The sequence below is a fragment of the Actinia tenebrosa genome, unplaced genomic scaffold (genome assembly GCF_029948245.1).
Source record: "Actinia tenebrosa isolate PJP-AT-01 unplaced genomic scaffold, QUT_ActTen_1.0 PGA_scaffold0__85_contigs__length_37466705, whole genome shotgun sequence".
Classification (NCBI taxonomy): Eukaryota; Metazoa; Cnidaria; class Anthozoa; order Actiniaria; family Actiniidae; genus Actinia; species Actinia tenebrosa.
This window is the reverse complement of record NW_028292569.1, coordinates 32,481,385-32,503,522: the sequence shown is the minus strand read 5'-3', so window position 1 is coordinate 32,503,522 and position 22,138 is coordinate 32,481,385. Positions and strand designations below refer to the sequence as shown.

Here is a 22,138-nt window from a genome sequence, read left to right as displayed (position 1 = left end):
TTAATTCTCCTTCAAGATAGCCCAGAAAACGTTTTCTATATATATTTTTTTATTTTTCGTTGCCTTTGAAATTTAAGAAAATTGTTATAAAATGACATTGATTGAACACGTGCTTGTATTTTCAAATGGTGTCAGACGCGGGTCCTATAATGTCCGTTAAAAGCGTCTCTAGTTTTTTCCAACGAAACACGACAAAATATCTTATTAAAAGCTCATTATTCAATGTTTATATTGTATAAATATGAGATGAATTAAGCGCTTTTCTTGGAAACTATATTTCCAGGTCGAGTTTCTGCAAAAAAAAAACAAAACAAAAAAGTAGTAAATCTTGAAATAAGATTTTTTGGTTAATTAATAAGCTTTTTGTCTTAATTATTTCGTCAAGGGTTGTAAAACCAATCAACAGTGCTGCATGCTGGAATGATAATGGTTGTCATGGGAACCTAAGCACGTGATCATTTCAATGAACATTAGAATTACAATGAATACACTCTTTTTTTACCCCAAACAGGAAAAAACCTTGCCTACATAAGCGCCATTGAAATAACAGTCATCCAGATCTTATCTCTTTACTCATTATTAATTAATATTTATTACTATTATTTATCAATGTTCGAATTAATATCAAATATCGGTACAACTAATATTAATCTCTCAGAACAAATGTGTTCAGTTCTCTCTCTTACATATTTTCCTAACGATTCTCCAACACGAAATTCGAATAGCACTGATTCTAGTGCACATGATAACCGCGTTAATAGACGAATTCGCATATACCATAATGGCTGCTAAATTCTTGCTAACACCGCTATTAATCATATGGGATGATATCAAAATACTAACTATCAAAAATGGTAGATAACAGAGAAAAAGAAAAACCACTATAACGAGAATAGTGTGTTGAGAGTTTTTGAAACTTTGAACGTCGTCTAATTTGTAAACTGTTGTTTTTCTCGGGCTTGGTAAATTTTGAATTTGATTTGCTTCATCATCCAGTTTTACCATTAAGTTATTCACTTTCAATTGTTCAGTTTTAGTCTCGCACCTCACTTCCAAAACTGCAAGCTGTCTGTTTCGAGTCCATGACGAACGGTTTTGGCTTTCGTTTCCTGGTTCTTCGCTTTCTTTCGTCTTTTTTCCAGGATTAAATCCAGACGATCTGTCATCGTAATCTGATAAACGTTTCAATGTGGCCGACAGTCTGTTGTTAATCTTTTGTGCGGATAAATTTGGCTCCGATTTACTTTTTAGAAGCAATGAAGCTGGACGATTGGTCTCTTGTTGTTTCATAACAGAAAAGGAAAGTAAATAACAATCGACAATAACGACCATATTTAGCGCCATAACACAGCACACTAGAACTAAGTATGCCTCCTTACCCATAATACCTATCAGAGACGTCCCCATAGCAGAAAACACCCATATAACAATCACAGTATAGTAAGCTTTTTTCTTGGTTACAATTGTCCGATACTTTACCGACATTGCCACGGATAGGTATCGATCGTAGCTGATAGCAGTCAAAGTATACATTGACGCCGAACACAAGAAAAAACCTGTTATTGTCAGGACCTTCCAAATCGTACAGAACGAACTGTAATGCCCTACTGCCCTCGTTATCAAGTACGCCACCTCGATAGGACCAAATGTTATTCCCACAGCAAAATCCGTAAGGGCCAGGTTGCATAGTAGGACGAATGAAGGCTTGCGTAGCTTCGGTGTTGATATAATGGCGGCCATTATCAAGAGGTTAAGTAGAGTGGATATCACTGCTAGTACGGCGTTAAGAACACAGAGCGTGGCTGTTAAGCTGTAGGGTAGGGTTTTTATAAACACTTCAAAGAATTGATGCGTTAAGACGCACGTGACAGTTGTGTTGACGTCAGCAATAGAGTGATGTACGTACGCCATTTTGGATACCGTGGTCACGTTGAAATCCTACCAAGAAAGGACTGTAATATTATAATTGTATTGACTGATATCAAGTGTGGTATAGCAGTAGTCCACTCCCTCTCATCTCACCTCTGGGGTCTCAGATTTGATTCCTTGACTCAGCATCACACGTGAGTAGAGTTGTTGGGTATCTCCCTTAATTCAAGGGTTTTCTCCAGTCCCCCCCCCCCCCTTTTTTTTCCTCCGAAATCTAACAAGTTAAACTTACGATTTGATCTGTGAGCTCGCCATGCCCTGACTTAGATCAGCCCAGAGGTTGTTTCAGGGTTTGATTTGTGAGTTAGCCATGCCCTGACTAAGATCAGCCCAGAGGTTGTTTCAGGGTTCAATCTTTGAGTTAGCCGTGCCCTGACTTAGACCAGCCCAGAGGTTGTTTCAGGGTTCAATCTTTGAGTTAGCCATGCCCTGACTTAGATCAGCCCAGAGGTTGTTTCAGGGTTCTATCTGTGAGTTAGCCATGCCCTGACTTAGATCAGCCCAGAGGTTGTTTCAGGGTTCAATCTGTGAGTTAGCCATGCCCTGACTTAGATCAGCCCAGAGGTTGTTTCAGGGTTCGATCTGTGAGTTAGCCATGCCCTGACTTAGATCAGCCCAGAGGTTGTTTCAGGGTTCAATCTGTGAATTAACCATTCCCCGACTTAGATAAGTCCAGAGGTTGTTTCACGGTTCTGGACTTAAACAGCCCAGAGTTACCATTGAATTTTGCTAGCTACACTCAAGGCTTACTGGAATTAGTGTCTAGCTTACCTGAGTGAGAAGTGAATGTGTTCCCTCAAGAGGTCCTTGCAGCTGGAGGTTTGAAACAAGTGAAACTCTATTTTATTTTTTGAAATAAATATGATGACAACTGAAAGTATTAATCTGCATGCTGACAGACCTGAACCAATAAACCAACCGCCACGTGTCATTCCCTCGAGAATTAATTCTTTCTATTGCTCACTATCAATCGCGTGACTTTTTGGAGTTGACTGGAGGGCAAACAAGCGGTTGACTGGGGGGCAACTAGCGGATGCTAAGTCAAAACATATCAAAATAAGTCCTCAAACTATTGTATTTGACTATTTCTACAACATGAAACCAGAAAAAAAGAGATCAAAACAACCTCCAGGATTCTACAAACCATCAAAAAAGAGCTATTACCGGAAGTAACGTCTATTGATAGCAACCTCTACTAGGAACTGCTTTGCCCAGTCTTCGACCGGTGGATTAGCAGCTAATTCCCCTTTCGTTTCTGTCAAGGTCAAGTTAAGTTAAGTTACGAAAGGAAGCTTGTATCTTACCATAAATCGTTACTAGAGTGCACTAACTAAAACCGTGAACATTAAATAGTACTAATTAGTACTATTTCATACAGAAGCCTTTGTTTTCTATCGTTTAATTATCACTATTTAGTGCTAAAAATTAGTATTTGTTTCACGGATTTAGTGTGAGCACTCTATATTGCCACCTCTCGAGGTACATAAATATTAATTATGTAATCGAAAATTCTGAAAATATTTCGGTTTCAAACCTTAACAAAAACTGAACCTCGATACTTTTTTTTTTTTTAATTTTTTTTTTTAACTTTCTTTCTTTTATCATAATTTATAAATACTTTACATTCATTCATTTACATTGATTTTGATATCTATACTGATCGGGACTATACGATAATTAAATGAATCTGATTAATTTTTTTTGTTCTTTTTCTAAGATTATTTTCATTCAATAGTACCCTATTCTATTTGGGGGGGTGGGGGGGGGGAATAAATAAAGGGGGGGAGGTAATTAGAAAACAAAGCTGAGAAACGGCTTCCACTTATCACAACAAAAACGTAATTCATCCCCAGACTTTTCAATTTTGTAAATAGACTTAATATATATCTGAAAGCAGTCGATACTTCTGTGACGTCATAAACTGAAACTCTACATTTGTGACGTCATAAACTGATACTTGATACATTTTTGACATGACGTTATATCAAGAAATTACTGTCTAGAATCTTAGCAAACATACGAAATGCCTGTCTATATGTTTACTGTAGGTCAATTTATTTAAATAAATAAAATCAATAAATCAATCATTTTTTTCATAGTGGGCAACACTTTTTTTCTAATAACTTTATTATCGATAGAAGAGTAAGTCATACATCATAGGACGTTTGCACTACCATAATGCTTCGCGAATTTTCTTTCTTTTTTCTTTCTCGTTTGTATTCCCTTATGAGAATAGTAAGGCAATTGGTGCTAATTAACTGAACAAATGAAAGTGTGCAAAGGAGTCTGGTAGTAGAGGTCAATGACGCCATCTTGCAAACGTCCTATTACATTAATTCCGTCCACCTCGACGTAGCTATTTACACGATTTTTTTTTTTTTTTTTTTTTTTTTTTTCACTTAACTTATTCTAAACTAGCTCTCTCGATATTTTAGGACGACGAATTTATCATCTATTTTTACTCTGTTGAGGGTTTTACCCTCGTTATTCCTAAAGTAACGTCTAAATAAAGGCTGTATAAAATAATGCAATGTTTGTGTTTCGTCTTTCGAAGAAACTGAAATCTTTCGTTTTATATTGATATTAATAGCATTAGATAGTTGCATTTTCTTACAGTAACTTTTCTTCTTGTCATAAGCTACTTCCAAGAAGGTTCGTTTTTATGAGGTAAGCGTGCTGCGGCCTTTTCATATATTTCGCAGAAAATTATTTCAAATACTAAAACAGGACCTTTTACAGATAGTGCATTGTCTTGTCTAGAAACGCTTTAGCTATGGTTTAATGTTTTCCCAATTCAAACCATGTATTATACCCTTGAGTATTTTTTCTTTCTTTACCAGTAATTCTTTTCAGCTATGGTACAATGTTTTCCCATTTCAGACCATGTGTCATTCCCTTGAGTATTATTTCTTTCTTTACTAGGAATAATTTTCAGCTATGGCGCAATGTTTTCCCACTTCAGACCATGTTTTATTCCCTTGAGTATTATTTCTTTCTTTACTAGGAATAATTTTCAGCTATGGCGCAATGTTTTCCCACTTCAGACCATGTGTCATTCCCTTGAGCATTATTTCTTTCGCGCGTTATTTAATAGATAAGAAGGTACATGGAGATAGATAGATAGATATAGATATAGATACAGATATATAGATATAGATACAGATATATAGATATAGATACAGATATAGATATAGATATAGATATGGATATAGATATAGATATAGATATAGATATAGATATTTAAAATAGTAAGATAGTAAAAACCACATTTACACCACAAGCGTTTACACCTATTTAATTTAGTTCAACCAATTATGAATCTACATGAGTTTTTTTCGGCATATATTTTCCAGATTGATATTGAAAGTTACTTCTACATTGTCTTACAATGGCAGACTTCAACACTTCTTCATCAGAAGTCGACCCAACCTTCACGTGTGCTCTAACACCCCAGTACAGCTTGATCTTTGACCGTGCCGTTCATCCCAGTGCAACGATTGCGTTATGTACTTTTAACATTCTATTCGCTATTACAGCAAGCGTCTTGAACTTCCTAGTCATGGCATCAATCATATCAACCCCAAAACTTCAAACTCCGACTTTCATTCTACTCTGCAACCTCGCCTTGACTGACTTTTTAGTCGGCCTTGTGATTGGCCCCATGGTGGTCGTATACCTGATAACGCGGGAACTTGGGGAATATAGTGTTTTTTGCAGTAATTGGAAGGTGTTAGTAGTGATGAGCTATTTCCTTTGCCCTGTTTCGTTGTACACTATTACTAGTATCAGTTACGATCGGTATCTCTCGCTCCAAATGAAACTCAAGTACAAGACAGTAGTGACGAAAAAGAAAGCTTGCGTGACAGTCGTTATTTTATGGGTGTGCGCCGGTTTAGGAGTCACGCTGATCGGCATCTTAGGGAAAACCCCGTTCTTGATACTAGTGTGTTGCGTGACATTTTTCTGTTTGGTTGTGATCATTGATTGTTATTTGTTATGTGGTGCTGCGATAACACGACATCAGAACGAAATTATGGCTTCAACGTCTGTGAAAAAATCAAAACCAAGACAGACATCCAACACTCGTCAAGAAAGTTTACGAGTGAATAAAGGAAGAAAGGGAATAAAAAGACCTATCGAGTCGTTCGGCCAAGAGCGTGACGAACGGAAGAAACTCGCCAAGTCACGTGACTGTGGAACGATAAACGCCATTGGGCAGTTTGAGACACGTGACTCATATGAGGACGATAACAGCATTGGACAACTTGAATGGATGGGTTACGAAGAAGACGAAGAGTTAGAGCTTAGCAACACAATATTTGATGACTTGGAGCTTGAAGAAGGCGATAACAAGGCAATAAAAAGCGAAGAGGAGTGTTTACAATGTCACATGTCTATCCAGAACCCGATAAATGATTCTAGAAAGCGAAGGTCGACGACGTCATCGACTTTGGGCGGGAAAACTCAACATACTCCCGCCCCTTCAAACCTGAAATACATCCTCGTAAACAAGGATATTGAAAGTGTTATTGAAGAAGTTGAAATTGAAACGAAACGTGAGAAAAAAACAACGCTTGGAGAGACGAACAGAAACGATGAAGGGAACGTCAACGAACAGAAAGAAAAGCTAGATGCTCAACGTGAAGCTAACATCCAACGAACAGACAATTCAAAGCTAACATTTCAAAAGGCGCAATTGCTCGTTGATATCAAAAAGTTCAAACAAACTCTTCATACGATACTCATGATTGTCGTGTCCCTGTTTCTCTGCTATTTGCCATACATGGTTGTCAGTACAATGGTTAATCTAAATATTCTAGCTATTGGCATTTCCTGGGATTTAGCTACTATGAGTATATACCTGAACTCGTCTATTAGTCCAATCATTATGTGTACTAGAATTTCTAGTATCAGAGAAGCTTGTAGGAGGATACTTAGAAGGACGTTTAGTCGCCAGTGAAAGTATATAGAGGATGGTGTTCAGGTCAAGTATAAAGGAGAGAAGGGTCATGATATGATGATGATGATGACGATGATGATGATGACGATGATGACGACGATGATGATGACAATGATTACGATGATGATGACGATGATGACGACGACGATGATGACAATGATTACGATGATGATGACGATGATGATGACGATGGTGATGATGATGATGACGATGATGATGACGATGATGATGACGATGATGATGGCGGTGATGATATGATAATGATTGCGATAATGGTGATGATGTTGATGGTAATGATGCTACATGATGGTGATGGCGATTATAGTGATTATGGTGATAATGATGATGGTGGTCATGATGAAGGTAGTAGTGATAATGATGACGATGGCAATGGGCGCTATGATTGTGATAAAGGGATGATGATGATGATGGTGGTCGTCGTACATGAGAAACATGATGATGATGATGGTGATGATGATGGTGGTGATGTTGATGATGCTATACATAAGGGTATAAAAAACAAACCAATAGAAACAGTGGTAAGAAAAGCTTTTTTAGTATTGACGTAAAATATATTGTTTTCAATGCCAAGAAATCCGAAATCAGTTGAGTCTTTAACTGTACTACAAAATTTTGATAAAGAATTGTAGTATAATAATATTAGGAGAAATAGTGAAAATCCCCAGAGGAATAAGATATGAAATATTTAAAATGGCCTATCGCGCTTGAGACATTAAACTGATGAAAATTTTTTTGTTAAATACAATTTCAAATAATATTGTTTAAAAAAAAGTATAAAATGATAGTTAACCAAATAGATTAGCAATTTGTTTGTTAGCATAAATAAATATTTAAAAAAACAGTTTTTCGTTTTTAATATTCTGATCTAATAACGCGTGACGTTGAGAGAACACTCGAGAAGTAAGCTTTTAGCCATGTAGGGATCGATGCTATCATTTATCTGGAAAAAGTGGAAATTCCGATTAGAAAACAAATGTATGTATCATTTCCTCCGATCGAAAAGTTCCAGAAAACACGGTCTTACGACTGAGGTAGTCCACTTTTCCCGTTCTTTTCGGTTCTTCCGGTAGACGCGTGTACCATTTGAGAAGTCAAAGTTTCCCGCCTTTTTCTTTCTATACGCGTTTCCAACTTGGATGTAAAATACTGTTTTGATTTTTTGTACAAAATCTGGGGTTTTTTGTCTTTGTCCCACGAATGTTAGAAGAAAATCAATAAGTGTTGTAGCCATCACTCATTCAGTTCAAATATTCATCTCTATTACTCTTTTATTTGTCATTTAGTTGCTCAATATTTGCTTCAAAAATGAACACTGTTTAGTCAGCAAAGCATCTGTTTAACTAACAACGTATTTGAATTTATGTTATTAAACTATGAATTCGGAGTATGTAAAAGCCTGTATTCAATCAGGGCTATATTAGTGGACGATGCTCTCTAACGGTAGATTTGTTGTTCTTGGGATAATACTCGTGATTATCCTTGAGCTTTCTTATGGACGAGGTAAGCTGATATGTTTTCATTTTTAATCCTTCACTTCAGTTTTCTTTTCTTGATTCAAAAAAATGAGAATCTATTTAAGTTTACATGTCACTCAAAAAAAAGGAAAGTAAAGAAAAGAGAAAATAAGAGAAGAGAGTGAAAGGCAAGGATGTAAAATAAAGGAACGAAGTGAAAAGAAACGAAAAAACTGAATGAAATTCCAATCTCAAATTAGCAAAACAATTCCATTACTCTCTCTCTCTCTCTCTCTCTCTCTCTCTCTCTCTCTCATATTGTATATTAATGATTGTATATTAATGTTATATTAATATAACATTAATATTAATATTAATATTAATATCAATATTAATATTGTATATTAATGATTTACCAAATAGTGTACATTTTTCAAGTACAAGAATGTACGCGGACGACACAAGCCTCACGGCTTGTAATACTTCCGTAAAATCTTTATCTGAGCAGATCAATTCTGATATTATTAGCATATCCAACTGGCTGATGGCAAATAGAATAAGCCTTAATTCAACAAAGACTGAATATATGTTTATTGGGTCTGACGACAAATTACGTCAAGTAAGTTCCAAACCACATGTTTACCTTGAAGGTAAACAAATCGCACGTGTCCAAACAGCCAAAACCCTGGGGGTTGTAATCGACCAACGCCTGTCCTGGGCTGACCATGTCGATCATATATGTAAAAAAGTTTCATCAGGCCTGGCTGGCCTTAGACAGGTTCGTGATTACGTCCCCCAGGAGACGGCGATTGCAATATATAATTCGCTGATAACTCCTTGGTTTGACTACTGCGATGTGGTTTGGGATAATTTACCAAAAACATCAGCTGACAGACTCCAAAAAATGCAAAATCGCGCAGGCCGAATTATAACTAAGAGTAATTATGAAACTAGGTCGCGCGACATTTTAATGTCTCTAGGATGGGAAAATCTTCAAAACAGGCGGAAGAAACACAAAGCCACAATAATGTACAAGACTTTGAATGCTCTTGCGCCTCAAAGTTTAAGAGACCGCTTTGAGTATCAAACTACAAAATATAATTTGCGGAAGGGAGAAAAGTGTTTAAAATTATCGAAACCAAACACTGAGTACCTCAAACGTGCGTTCTCCTATGAAGGTGCAAAAGCATGGAACTCTTTGCCTTCAGATATTAAGTCAGCTAGAAGTATAAGGGAATTTAAAAGAAAGCTTTCTTCTGTTGGACTCTCATAAACTTTTTTAGCTGTCTAAATTGTATTCTTATTTAACTCGACATTCTTGTAAAGCAATTTTTATATTGATAGAATTTTTTTTCGAGTATAAATAAAGTATCACTCACTCTCTCTCTCTCTCTCTCTCTCTCTCTCTCTCTCTCTCTCTCTCTCTCTCTCTCTCTCTCCCTCTCTTATTTATTATATATATATATGCATTATTTTATGCTCAGAAGGTTTTGATCTACTAGTACGCTTTTGCATATATATCTTTATTACATTTTTATTGTTTGTAAAGCTCGGTTTTCATGAAAACCAATTGTAAAATTGATGAAAATAAATTTCTCCTAGTTTAGATAAAGTATCATTCATTCATTCACTATGCTTTACTTATTCCTTACTCAAGACTATTTTCTTAGTTTGATAACATTCACACTTCAATACATGCATATACATTTTAGTCTTGTATGAAGGAGATCTCATGCTCAACAAAGACGACTACACAAGACTCAAACACGGTGGTTTGTCAAGAGGATTCGCTCCCACCCAGCCCTGGCCTAATGGTATTATACCGTATCAGTTTGACTCTGAAATAGGTGAGACAACATCATATCAAGAAGATTTCTAGACTCGTTATTAATATAAGAAGATAAATAAATGCGATCCTAGCCAAGGGCCCTACCATAAGTCACTTAGAACAAGTTAATATTTTCTATGACCTGTATAGAGCGTTTTCATTCACGTGAGAAGACAGCCATAAACAATAGAAGCTTTCTGCACAGTATTTGCATAAAAATAGAGTTCAATTCCCGGAGGATAGAAAATGTATTGTTTTGATACCCCATAATGGCCGCTGTGACGTCACGTGAAAACGTTCTATATCATTCTGATTTTTCCGGATTTTTTTGTACTTTTTGTTTGATTTTTGTTTGCATATTTTGTATATTATTATTATCCTTTATTTATTTATTTTTTTGTTTTGTGTTGTTTCGTTGTTTTTGTTTGTTTTTTTCCCTTTTTTTTTTTTTTTTTTCCTTTTGTTTATTATTATTATTATTATTATTTTTTTTTTTTTGGTATCTTTTAATCTATTTTTTGTTCGTTTATTTGTATTTTTGTATTATTTTGTTCAGCTGGGAACTCGAAAGGCAAGAAAGAGATTATCAATGCAATAAACGAATGGATGTCAAAAACCTGCATCAAGTTTGTTCCTCGCACCAACGAGAATGCCTTCATTACTTTTGTTAAGGACAACAACGGCAGGTTGGTGACGTAGACAATACGACGCATGCGCAGTGCGGAAATCTATAAATAATGATAATAATAATGAATGCTTTATTTAATGAGGGTGGCACGTAATAGCATAAAAATACTAACAAACCTGTGGTCCTTAAAAACTATACATTAATTATCGATTTTTAAGCTCATTTCATTTATTCATTTTCAGGTGTGCGTCGTATGGTGTTGGTTACTATGGTTACTCATACAAGGTTGTGTTGGCCGAGAGGTGCTGGTACCAAGGCATGATCGTTCACGAATTAGGTAAGCTATGGGTTATAGATGAATGGATGGATGGGATGGATGGGATGAAAGGAATGGATAAGTGGATGTATGTATGGGATTGGATGGGTAAGAGGGATGGGATGAATGGATGATATGGGATGGATCGATGTATGGGATTGGATGGGTTAGAGAGATGGGATGGATGGATGGATGGGATGTGATGAAAGGATAAATGGAATTGGATGGGACAGAGGGATAGATTGAATGAATGGATGAATGGATAGGATTGAATTATGAACGAATGAATGAATGAATGAATGGATGGATGGATGGATGGATGTGATAGATAAATAGACTGGAAAGTAGTTTATAATAAGCCTGAAGCGAGATGACGTTTTACCCCCGTCTCTAGACCATAATAGTTTTTAAAATTCTTTCATATTCAAATTTTGGATTCCTTAGAGAATACAGGAACAATAGTCATAATTAAAGAACAAAAGCGTGTGAAAAGGAGTATGGTCTAGAGACGGGGGTAAAACGTCATCTCGCTTCAGGCTTATTACTATGTATAATAAGTACAACTCTGTTCTCTTGTGTTCCAGGTCACGTGATTGGGTTTGAACACGAGCACACTCGTCCTGATCGAGACAAGTACATCACGATCAAGTGGAATAACATCAAAGATGGTATGATGAAAATATAAGAGAGACTGGGACGTAGATGACAGGGAGTTACCCTTCAGGGGTGGGGTGCGGGAAGGTCTATTGTCTTGATCAAGACAAGTACCTCACGCTCAAATAGAATAACATCAAAGATAGTATGATGCCAGACACTGTGACGTAGATGACACGGAGTTACCCTTCAGGGGAGGGGTTGGGAGGATATCAGCTACTCCAAGCTAAAATTACACTCTATGTAGTTGCCATGAAAACACCAAAATCAATTCTTAAACTCCTATATTATTTCGGGAAGTGAAGCTCTCTTACTGATGTGTTTCACATTGTAAATAAGCATGAAGAGCCCGCGATTGCTCCCAAACCGCTGACTTCTCACGTTTCTTGGTTTCCAGGTCGACGTTTCGACTTTGAAAAGAGCAGTGGCGACTCTCTGTCCTACACGACTCCATATGATTACGCGAGTATTATGCACTATGGGGCTGGATTCGCGTCCAAGAATGGTGACACTATAGTACCTCTTAGATCTGGGGTAAGTGATATCGTGAAATGCTAACGTCACGCATTCTTGTCACGCTCTGATTAATATTATTCATGTATCACGCAATATGGAGCATGATTCGACTTCAAGAATGGTGACGATGCTATAGTACCTCAAACATCTGGGGTAAGTGATGTCATGACAGACTAACGTCACGCACACCTCACGCTTAACATTGCAACATTGACACGGCTTCCGTTTTTGTGTGTGTGTGTGTGTGTGTTTTGGATTTGGTTTTTTTTTAGTAAATCTTTGATTAACGGTAGCTATAAAAGTTTTTAAAATGCTATTGCTGTTAATAGCGCATATATTAATTATAATTTCAGTTATAATTTTATTAATTTTATTACTGAATAAAAAAAAATCATGCGTCGGCCGGGAATCGAACCCGGATCAACTGCTTGGAAGGCAGCTATGCTGACCATTATACCACCGACGCTGCATGAGTAAAATACAGTTGTGTTTCCTATTTTATAAGGTTACGATGGGAGACTGGAAATATCTGACTCAGTTGGACGTCATGCAAGCACAGATACTCTACAAATGTCCAGGTTTGATATGATTGGTTTATATTTATCCATTAATAGCATATTTCCCATCCATCCCATCCATCCCAATACAATACAATACAATACAATTTGGCACCTTATACTAATAGTACATGAGTGTTTGTCCCATCCATCTCATCCATCCATCCATCCCATCCATCCATCCATCCATCCATCCATCCCATCCATCCATCCATCCATCCATCCATCCATCCCATCCATCCATCCATCCATCTATCCATCCATCCCATCCATCCATCCCACGTGCACCCATCCCACCCATCCATCCATTCATTCATTCACGCATATCATCCCATTTTGTCATTCATCTTTTAATCATTCACTCATTTTTTTTCTCCAGGCAAGTTCGTCTTTTCCAAGATCATCTGTGAGGGCAACACCGACAGCATCTTGTGCTACGCCAGAAGAAAAATCCAAATAACTTTTGCTAACTATGGCAGACGTAACATGCTGAAATGTTCGTTCTTTCCTTGGGCTTCCTGTAGCTCCGATCAGCTATCAAAGGTACGTAAGAGTCGATTTAAACCTGCTTAACTGTCACGTGTGACAAAAGTGACTCATAACCTTGCGTGACAGCTTTGTATGTGTGACTCAGTTAATGTATGTGCCATGGCTTATAGAACAAAGTTATGGGATAAACCTGCCTTGCGTGACAGTAATAGTTTCCTTGTTTTCTAATTGGATGATCATATTCGCCAGTTCCCGTATGCTGTGACACTTAAATGGCTTCTTATTTGAACCAATCAAAAACGAGGAATTGAATCTTACCCAATCATAGCGCTAGGAAACAAACATGGTATCACGAATCGTTAAAAGTTCAACGCCGAACGTTTTTTTAAAAAATAATTATTTTTCAGCTCATTCGACTTGTACTTATTTCTAGTTGAAGTCACTTTGCGACGGAAAATCGAGATGTGACGTCACAGCGTCGGATGCAATGTTTGGTGACCCTTGTTGGGCTGCAAAGAAGTACCTCGAATTGGAATACAAATGTTTGGCCTAAGTTGGTGACGTATTTCCTGAACGATTTCTTCCATCAAAACCGGAAGTTAGTTTGTAGCATGACGTCATACTTCATTAAGTTATACTACAAAAAAAATAAATTATGTGAGAGCAAACATAATGGCTTGCGGTTACTTTCTTTTGGTGTTTTATACTCAGTTCTCCTCTAACTAGTGTATTGCGAGGGACTGGTTTTAGTCTTTTTCCCTTATCCTTTTTTTTTTTTTTTTAATTTTTTTTTTTTTTTTTAATTATTTTAGTTTCTTGTTTTGTTTTGTTTTGTTTTGTTTTTTTGTTTTTGTTTTTTTTTAGTTGTTAGAAATTTTCCTCTTTCCTCAAAATTAAAAATTCCATTTCACTATAAAATTATGGAAATTAATCAATAATTAACTAAATCGCTTTTCACAAAATTCCACGTCTTTTTGAACACAATTTTCCAACCTGCTTCGCTATTTAAAAAGCATTTTAACTATAAAAAATGAATATTAAAACTATTCTTGATTACTTTATCAAACGTATCTGTTAACTTGGCTATCTTTGAGCTATATTTTTCCTTTGTTATTTTTGTTTTCTTTCGTTTTTGGTTGTTTTCCTACGTCAGTTGAACTCGAAATTTCCTTCGCGTTGGGGATTCCAAGTTATTCAAAATTGTTTGTTCTACTAGTCCAGATGTTAAAAATATCGAAGAAAAAAGCAATTAGACTTGTAGGAAAATGATTAATTTTGTGAAAATTTAAATAAATTTGAAATTTTAAGAGATAAAAATAAAGAATATTCAGTTGCTTCTCGACATAAAATGTTACTATTAGAATCTTGACAGAAAAAAACCTTGGAAAATCTCTTATTATACAGACATAAATATTGTATGATTTAAGCGAGAATTATTGTCATTTCTACAATCCTGCTCATCTAACAAACTCCTGGATGCCATTAGAACAGCCAATAGCAACAACATATACTTTGCCTCAAAGTAAGAAGTTTGTTTTGCGGTAGACAGACAGAAGAGGAGTTATTATTCGGCAATTTCTACCAAGTTTGCTTAAAGTTATAGCACCATTAGCCAACTACACTTTGTAATGTAAGTCCTATAGAAGTTATAAACACTCTAACTTTGAAGTTAGTATGAAATTCTTGAAAATAACCGCACAATAAAAACAACGCTACGGGCCACACTGCTACTGTCACTAACTCTTGGTGCATATATTGAAGAAGAATCATCATCTTTTCAAGGTATGTCTTCTATCATTAAAGAGTTTAAGATTCTCGTTTACGGCAAACGTGAAACGTCAGTTCACCACTTTAAAAAATTCTTTAAACTTAGTGAAAAGGAATCGCAAAAATCTCCAAGAAGTAGATACACACACAAAAAAAAACTTGTCTTTGTCGAGAAGGTTTGCAAAAGGTAAAGTGAAATGTAGGGAAATGATGAATACGTGGTCACGTTTGCCGTTTGCGGGAAGGAAAAGCGGGAATCTTAATCTGCCTATTATTATCGTTTCGACGTTGTGTGTTGCTAATTGTTAAAACTCAAGAAGCAAGTTATTATTTCATATTTCACACATTTTTCTTCGCGACGTGTCAAAGAGTAAAACCTCTTAACCACTCGTTATGAAAGGAATTATTAATATCACGAATAAAAAAACTATTAAACTGCTCCATATTTACAGCAAGATTATATCATTTAGTGCCTCGATTATTCAGGTTTATTTTTTCTAAAAACCAGTTTCATTGTTGAAATCGTGCTCAGATCTGTATTCATTAAAGTAGTCTTTCGGACATTTCGTAAAGAAAATAATATTTTTTACAAATAATTTAATTGTCAACAAGGTGCTTAAAATATATCCTGTTTCTTGATTTAAATATTTACTATGTTGAAAGTAGCTAGTGGTCGTTTATAATGGACCTAAATAACACGACCACTCTTGATAGTACGTCCATCCTATCTGACATAAATAACCTTACAATACGACCGACTTAATATCAAGAACTTTATTAATACGACCAACTTTTCTACGACCACTTTTTGTAATAAGACCGACCGATCGAATTAAATGATCATTATGTGTTAACAAGCAAGTTAAGTCTAGACAAATATTGTTGAACAGTCTAGTATTTGGGATCATCGTCATCATCATAAATCAGCAGCAGCATCACCATTATGATCATGATCATCACCATCATATATCAATCATCATCATCACCATCATCACCACCACCATCATCATCATCGCCATAATCATGCAGTATATTGTATTTTCTTTTCAGTTTATCAAGATGATACTATTGAAGTCAGGCAGCAATGGAACCACGACGACGACCTGCAGGAACTGCATCGATATGTGTAAGTAACCAAGATATGACCAGGGCTCTGATTGGACGATTCAAAAATCATCTGATTGATCTATAACTCAGATCATAAGAGGGTGCAAATAGTGTTAGTATTTAACTGACAATTGGCCAAAAAATAATAGTTCACTGGCAAATAATCTAAAATTAGTAGTTAACAGTTAGAGTACAAACACTAAAAGTGTGCAACACTTTGCACTATTTCGGTAGTAAATAGTGCTAATTAAACAAAAGAAAACAATAGGATTAGCATAATTTAGCAGTATTTAGTGGTATTTATGTTACACACTTATGGTACTTTAACTGATATTTCATTATTTTGGTTAATAGAGTGCTCACACTAAATCCGTGAAACAAATACTAGTTTTTAGTACTAAATAGTGATAATCAAACAATAGAAAACAAAGGATTCTGTATGAAATAGTACTAATTAGTGCTAAATATTATTGACGGGTTTAGTCTTGAACTCTATTTTGGCCAGCGCTCGTAAAATTATTAGAGTTAACTGACATTTGGCCGAAAAATTAATATTGAACTGACACATACAGCTATTGGCACCCTCTTATAACATAGAACGAGCACTCTAACTGAATAATCCCAAAAAATGTAGAAAATCTCTAAAAAATAGGGGAAGTAAGGAGACATCTGATTGGTGGAATCATAAGGCTGCGTTCAAAATGTATGACAGAGGGGGGGGGGGGCAGGTGAAATTGGGGGGGATCGGGAAAATTTTGGTAGGAAAAAGGGGGGGATGCACAATGCATGACTTTAAGGGGGGAGTTAAGAATTATTCTGGACATTTCAAATTTTCACCTGCCCCCCCCCCACCCCCCCCCCCCCCCCCCCCTCCCTCTGTCATTTATTATGAACGCAGCCTAAGCAAGGAATTTTGGATGTGTTGGTATAAAGCGTCGTCATGCTTGAGGGTTTTTATATTATTTCTAGATCTTCTAAGACAGAAGTTTGCTGAAAACACTGCAGTAATGGTTATCGTCGGTTTGGTCATCGTTGTTTGGTTAATGGCGTTCCTTGCAGCTTTAAAGAATATGGACAAGATGAACGCAAAAAAGAGCAAAGAACTTGAAAAGCAACGACATGAAAAACTATAAAACAAAACTAGATTTTAAAATATTCTTCTTATACCACACGAGGTATAAACTGTAAGCAACGTCTACCAAGTTCTTCTGATTCCAAGCTCTCGTACGTGTTATTTCAGAAATCATCGTGCAGAATGAGAGAGTTTTTAAAAACCTCTTCGGTGTTGTATCTCATTTTGGACGGTATAAAATCTTCGAAGAGATACGATTAGATTGTATTTCAAAAAGCACTCAACAAGCTTGTCATGAAGTATTGATAGAGCTGTAGATAAGAGACGGTACAAGATATATGATATTATATGATGTTGTTGGTAGTATTCTCCAGAATACAGCTACTCTTCCCATTTTTCCTATCGTTCATTTCTCCCATTTCCTCCATGGTTGTCATATTTCACGCTTTCTATATAAGTCTTCTATCATTTCTTCTAGTTCTCCCATTTTTCCTCTCCTCTTTCTCTTCCTTCTCATTTTATCCATGTTTTTCAACACGAATAGAAATATCATGATCCATGTTACTATAACGACGCCGGCAATAATCATGATGTTCGTGTTCTTTTCCAAGGAACAGGGAATTAATTTGGTTGCTATGGAAACGATAGAAAAATATAAATGTTATCGACTTGTAATCGTTGGTTATAATTTTGTATCTTTATCATGTATCATCATCATCATCATGTATCATCATCATCATCATCATCACCACCATCATCATCATCATCATCACCACCACCACCACCATCATCATCATCATCAATCATCATCATTATCATGTATCATCATCATGTATCATCATCATCATCATCATCATGTATCATCATCAATCATCATCATTATCATGTATCATCATCAATCATCATCATCATCATGTATCATCATCATGTATCATCATCATTATCATGTACCATCACCATCATCATCATCTTGTATCACCGTCATTATCATTATCAGCATCATCTTCACCATCATCATCATCGTTATCATCATCGTCGATCATCATCATGCATCACCATCATGTACCATCATCAGAATCTATCATCATCATGTATCATCATCAGCATGTATCATCATCATGTATCGTCATCATCATGTATCATCATTGCTATCAAGTGTCATCATTACCATCATCACCATCATCATTATTATCATCCTCATCATCACCATCATCATCATCATGTCTCATCATCATCACCATCATCATCACCACCCTCATCATCACCACCCTCACCATCATCATAATCATAATCATTTATCATCATCATCATCATCATCACCAGCAGAAAATTAAGAATAAACAAACAAGAATACCTACCTCTTTACTTGTACCACATCAACTAGTTTTCTCTACTTACGTTTTATTCCATGTATTGTGTTATTCATGTCTTTTGTCACCAACGTTCTGTTCTCAGACATCGTTATAACCATCTCAAAGCCAGGCGGCTTCATGCTTCGCATTTTCAGGAAAGACCAAAGATTGACTATCAAATATTTTTCAGGAAAAGAAAAAGAAAAAAAAAAATATTTCCTAACATTTTCGGCAATTTTTTGCAGTAAATAAGAATTTGCTGTAACATTTCAATATCATGAATATCGTGTGGACTTCAATTTTGGTTTTGACTATTATTTAGTTGTTGAATTCGAAAAACACAACACTAATATTTTAAAAATGATAGCAATTCAAGGAATTACTCGCGATTAAACTTGTTGAGAACTTACCATTTCAGATGAAGATGAAAGTGCTCACATCGTGTGTGAAAACTACGTGTTAAACTCACGTTTCAAATGCAGTCTATTCTTAATTATCATCAATTTATTATACAGTACTTCTATTGAATTGGACATCTTATCCAAGTTATCTCAAGGTAATTAAAACTAATGTTCGCATCAGATATGTATGATACGAAAGCGCTTTCTATTGGTGAGACAAAACCAAAAACCTCATTGATTTTGTAACATTTGCCTATCGAGTAAGAATCTACTCACGTTCTATTACTGTGACGTAAAATAGATACAGTAGTCCCCTGATAAGGCGTTTGATTACATCAACCTTGAGTACGTCAAAAGGACAAAACTAAGGTGAGTAGGGGGGAGGGGAGAGGTTTCTCAGTTCCATCTTTACATGGTTTATTCCAAACTGCACAATATTCTAAGAAAAATAAATTGAAATCGATTATTCCTACAATATTCTGTGCCAAAAACAATCATTTTGACACCCACACTTTTAAAAAAGATATGCATTATTTATGAAGGATGAAAATAAGTCATTTTTGATCATTTTTTGGGCAAAAGCATGGACTATAGCCCATATTTTTGGTCGATGTTGGTCCATTTTCACACCTTTTGGGAAAATATGCATTATTCATGAAGGATGCATAATAGGTCATTTTTGGCCCTTTTTGGGCAAAAAGCATGAACTATAGCCCATGGTTTTGGTCGATTTTGGTCCCTTTTCACACCCTTTAGGAAGATATGCATTATTCATGAAGGATGCCAAATAGTTCATTTTTGGGCATTTTGTGGCAAAAAGCATGGACTATAGCATAGACTATAGTCACGATATTTCAGCTCTCGATATGAACGTGAATAACCTCTGCAGTAGTTCTCTTACGATAACTTCGATGCTTTCTTCTGATGATGAAGACTTAAGTTCAAGTAATGAAGGATCTAGTTTTTGTATATCTCCTCCGGAATTAAGGAGCGCTAAAGTTAATACGACAGCCAATGTTTCTACTAGATCATTGTCATCGATCGAAGCTCCATCACATACTGGTTCATCTAGCTTAGCTCTTAAATCAGCTCTAAATGGAAGAGATCTTGATTCCCTTCATGTTCCGCAACTAAAGACTGAATTGGGAAAGAGGAACTTATCGAAATCAGGAAAAAAAGCCGTCCTGAGGAGGCGACTTAAGAGATCAATATTACAAGAACCAGCCATTATTACGAAAGTTTCCCGCCAAAATTCAAATCCAAATCAAGAAGATAATCCTATTCGGCCTGACAGTTACCATAACTGCTCTAACCTTATTCAATCTTCAGTAAATAACCTACGACAGGAGCTGCAGCAGCAATTACAAGAAGTCAGTACTGAAGTTTCAAGGTTAAGAGAGGAATATAACAGTCACAGGAGTCCTAGTGATCTCGTAAGTGAAAACAGAGAACTCAGAGAGAAAGTTTTATTGCTTGAAAGGGAAAACCAGAAAGTCCATGAAGACAACAGGGCCCTGTTAACCACAATACGTTTACTTAATCTTGAAAAAGAAGAAGGTTTACAAGCAAAACCAATACCTAAAATTGTTATTGATGAGGAAAACAAGCCGAATTTGCATAAACCACCAAGTATTTCCTCCAGGGAATCCTCTGTCTTAACAGAAGCCAAAAATGAAATTCCAAATGCCCCTCGAGACAAAGAAACAAAGAAAATCAAGAAGCCTAGTGCCCAAAAAGAAAAAGAGCCTCATTACCCTAAAAGATCCAAACAAAAGAATGAATCCAACAGCACAAAGAAAGACATCTTCATTGTCGGCGACTCGATGATCAAATACTTACAAGGGCACAAGATGTCGAAGACTTCAAAAGTCAAAGTTTGGACATTTCCTGGTTCTACAACTGCCGATATGAAATATCACGTCAAGCCACTTATAAATAAAAAACCAGATGAAATACTCTTACATGTTGGCACCAACAGTTTACGCTCATCCAGTTCTGCACAAGCTTGTGCTGAAGAAATTGCCGAGTTGGCCTCCCTTGTAAATAACAACTCAACAAAGGTAGCTGTCTCAAGTATCATCCAGAGAAGCGACGACGAATCGCTAAACAGAAAGGCAAAGGAAGCCAACACCATCATCGAACAGCTTTGCGAAAGGAACAACTGGAACTATATAGAACATTCCAACATCCAGCCTGACGAACATCTAAACCGGAGCGGGCTCCATCTAAATAGATCAGGAACTAAACAGTTTGCAACCAATTTTATTAATTTTTTAAAGAAGACATAGGAACTAACTGTCATGAAGCCCATAGAGAAAGGGAACAAGGGTAAGTCACGTAATTTAGACAAAATATTTGGTCGTGGTTTAACAATGGCTTCCTTAAATATTAATAGCTTAGTTGCGCACATTGATGAATTACGGGTGTTTCTCGCCGCATCTCCTGAAATTGATATCCTGGCAATCAATGAAACAAAATTAGACTCTACCATTATGGATTCTGAGTTACATATAGAGGGTTTCGATATTGTCAGAAAAGATCGATCTCAGAATGGTAGAAACGGAGGAGGCGTATGTATTTACATGAGAAACAACCTGAGTTATCAAAGACGCGACGACTTTGATGATGGGATCTTAGAACTCATCACTATAGAAATCTTTAAGCCACGATCAAAATCATTCTTAGTTAGTACTTGGTATCGCCCTCCCAACTCACCCCTCGAGTTATTTACGACATTTGAAAAGCTCATAGATAGCATTGATAAGACAAATCTCGATTATTATTTGTTAGGTGATATAAATTGCGATCTCTTAGAACTAACGAGAACGAACCTAGCTTCATCTAATTTAATTGATATTTTGGATATCTATGGGCTTTATCAGCTATTAAATGAGCCAACACGTGTAACGCATAACACCAAATCATTAATTGACTTATGTGTGACAAACACTCCCGACAAAATTAGTAAGTCAGGTGTGTATCATCTTGGCATCAGTGATCACTCTTTAGTATTCATGACGAGAAAAATTCATTACGAGCCGTCAAAGGCTCGCAAAATTGAGGTACGTAACTTCAGAAATTTCGATC

The 22,138-nt window shown here is 36.2% G+C and overlaps 3 protein-coding genes, 2 long non-coding RNA genes and 1 other non-coding gene across 7 annotated transcripts; 3 read left to right on the top strand and 3 right to left on the bottom strand.

The window, feature by feature from the left end:
• Nucleotides 1–555: 555 nt before the first annotated feature.
• Nucleotides 556–2,843, bottom strand: LOC116302360 (uncharacterized). The gene is made up of 2 exons (XM_089024062.1): nucleotides 2,701–2,843; nucleotides 556–1,938 (listed from the first exon to the last, which is right to left on the bottom strand). The coding sequence occupies exon 2, from the start codon at nucleotides 1,909–1,911 to the stop codon at nucleotides 670–672; it is 1,242 nt and encodes a 413-aa protein (XP_088880188.1). The 5' UTR covers nucleotides 1,912–1,938; nucleotides 2,701–2,843; the 3' UTR covers nucleotides 556–669.
• Nucleotides 2,844–4,556: 1,713 nt separating this feature from the next.
• On the top strand, nucleotides 4,557–7,751 carry LOC116302350 (uncharacterized). Its single transcript, XM_031711627.2, has 2 exons — nucleotides 4,557–4,596; nucleotides 5,283–7,751. Exon 2 carries the CDS (start codon nucleotides 5,318–5,320, stop codon nucleotides 6,887–6,889), a length of 1,572 nt encoding a protein of 523 aa, XP_031567487.1. The 5' UTR covers nucleotides 4,557–4,596; nucleotides 5,283–5,317; the 3' UTR covers nucleotides 6,890–7,751.
• Nucleotides 7,752–8,293: 542 nt separating this feature from the next.
• Nucleotides 8,294–14,025, top strand: LOC116302351 (astacin-like metalloprotease toxin 2). The gene is made up of 9 exons (XM_089024051.1): nucleotides 8,294–8,410; nucleotides 10,077–10,211; nucleotides 10,749–10,878; nucleotides 11,063–11,157; nucleotides 11,721–11,804; nucleotides 12,188–12,324; nucleotides 12,812–12,884; nucleotides 13,243–13,406; nucleotides 13,786–14,025. Exons 1-9 carry the CDS (start codon nucleotides 8,338–8,340, stop codon nucleotides 13,903–13,905), a joined length of 1,011 nt encoding a protein of 336 aa, XP_088880177.1. The 5' UTR covers nucleotides 8,294–8,337; the 3' UTR covers nucleotides 13,906–14,025.
• On the bottom strand, nucleotides 12,701–12,772 carry Trnag-ucc (transfer RNA glycine (anticodon UCC)). Its single transcript has one exon. It is a non-coding gene; the product is annotated as a tRNA-Gly (tRNA).
• Nucleotides 14,026–14,853: 828 nt separating the features above from the next.
• LOC116302357 (uncharacterized) lies at nucleotides 14,854–18,149 on the top strand. Of its 2 annotated transcripts, XR_004197852.2 has the most exons (3): nucleotides 14,854–15,134; nucleotides 16,170–16,245; nucleotides 17,196–18,149. It is a non-coding gene; the product is annotated as an uncharacterized LOC116302357 (long non-coding RNA). The 2 variants fall into 2 exon arrangements; XR_016118696.1 differs by lacking the exon at nucleotides 14,854–15,134 and having other exon boundaries at nucleotides 16,166–16,245.
• Nucleotides 17,732–19,109, bottom strand: LOC116302358 (uncharacterized). The gene is made up of 3 exons (XR_016118695.1): nucleotides 19,061–19,109; nucleotides 18,697–18,791; nucleotides 17,732–17,931 (listed from the first exon to the last, which is right to left on the bottom strand). It is a non-coding gene; the product is annotated as an uncharacterized LOC116302358 (long non-coding RNA).
• Between the last annotated feature and the right edge of the window lie 3,029 nt (nucleotides 19,110–22,138).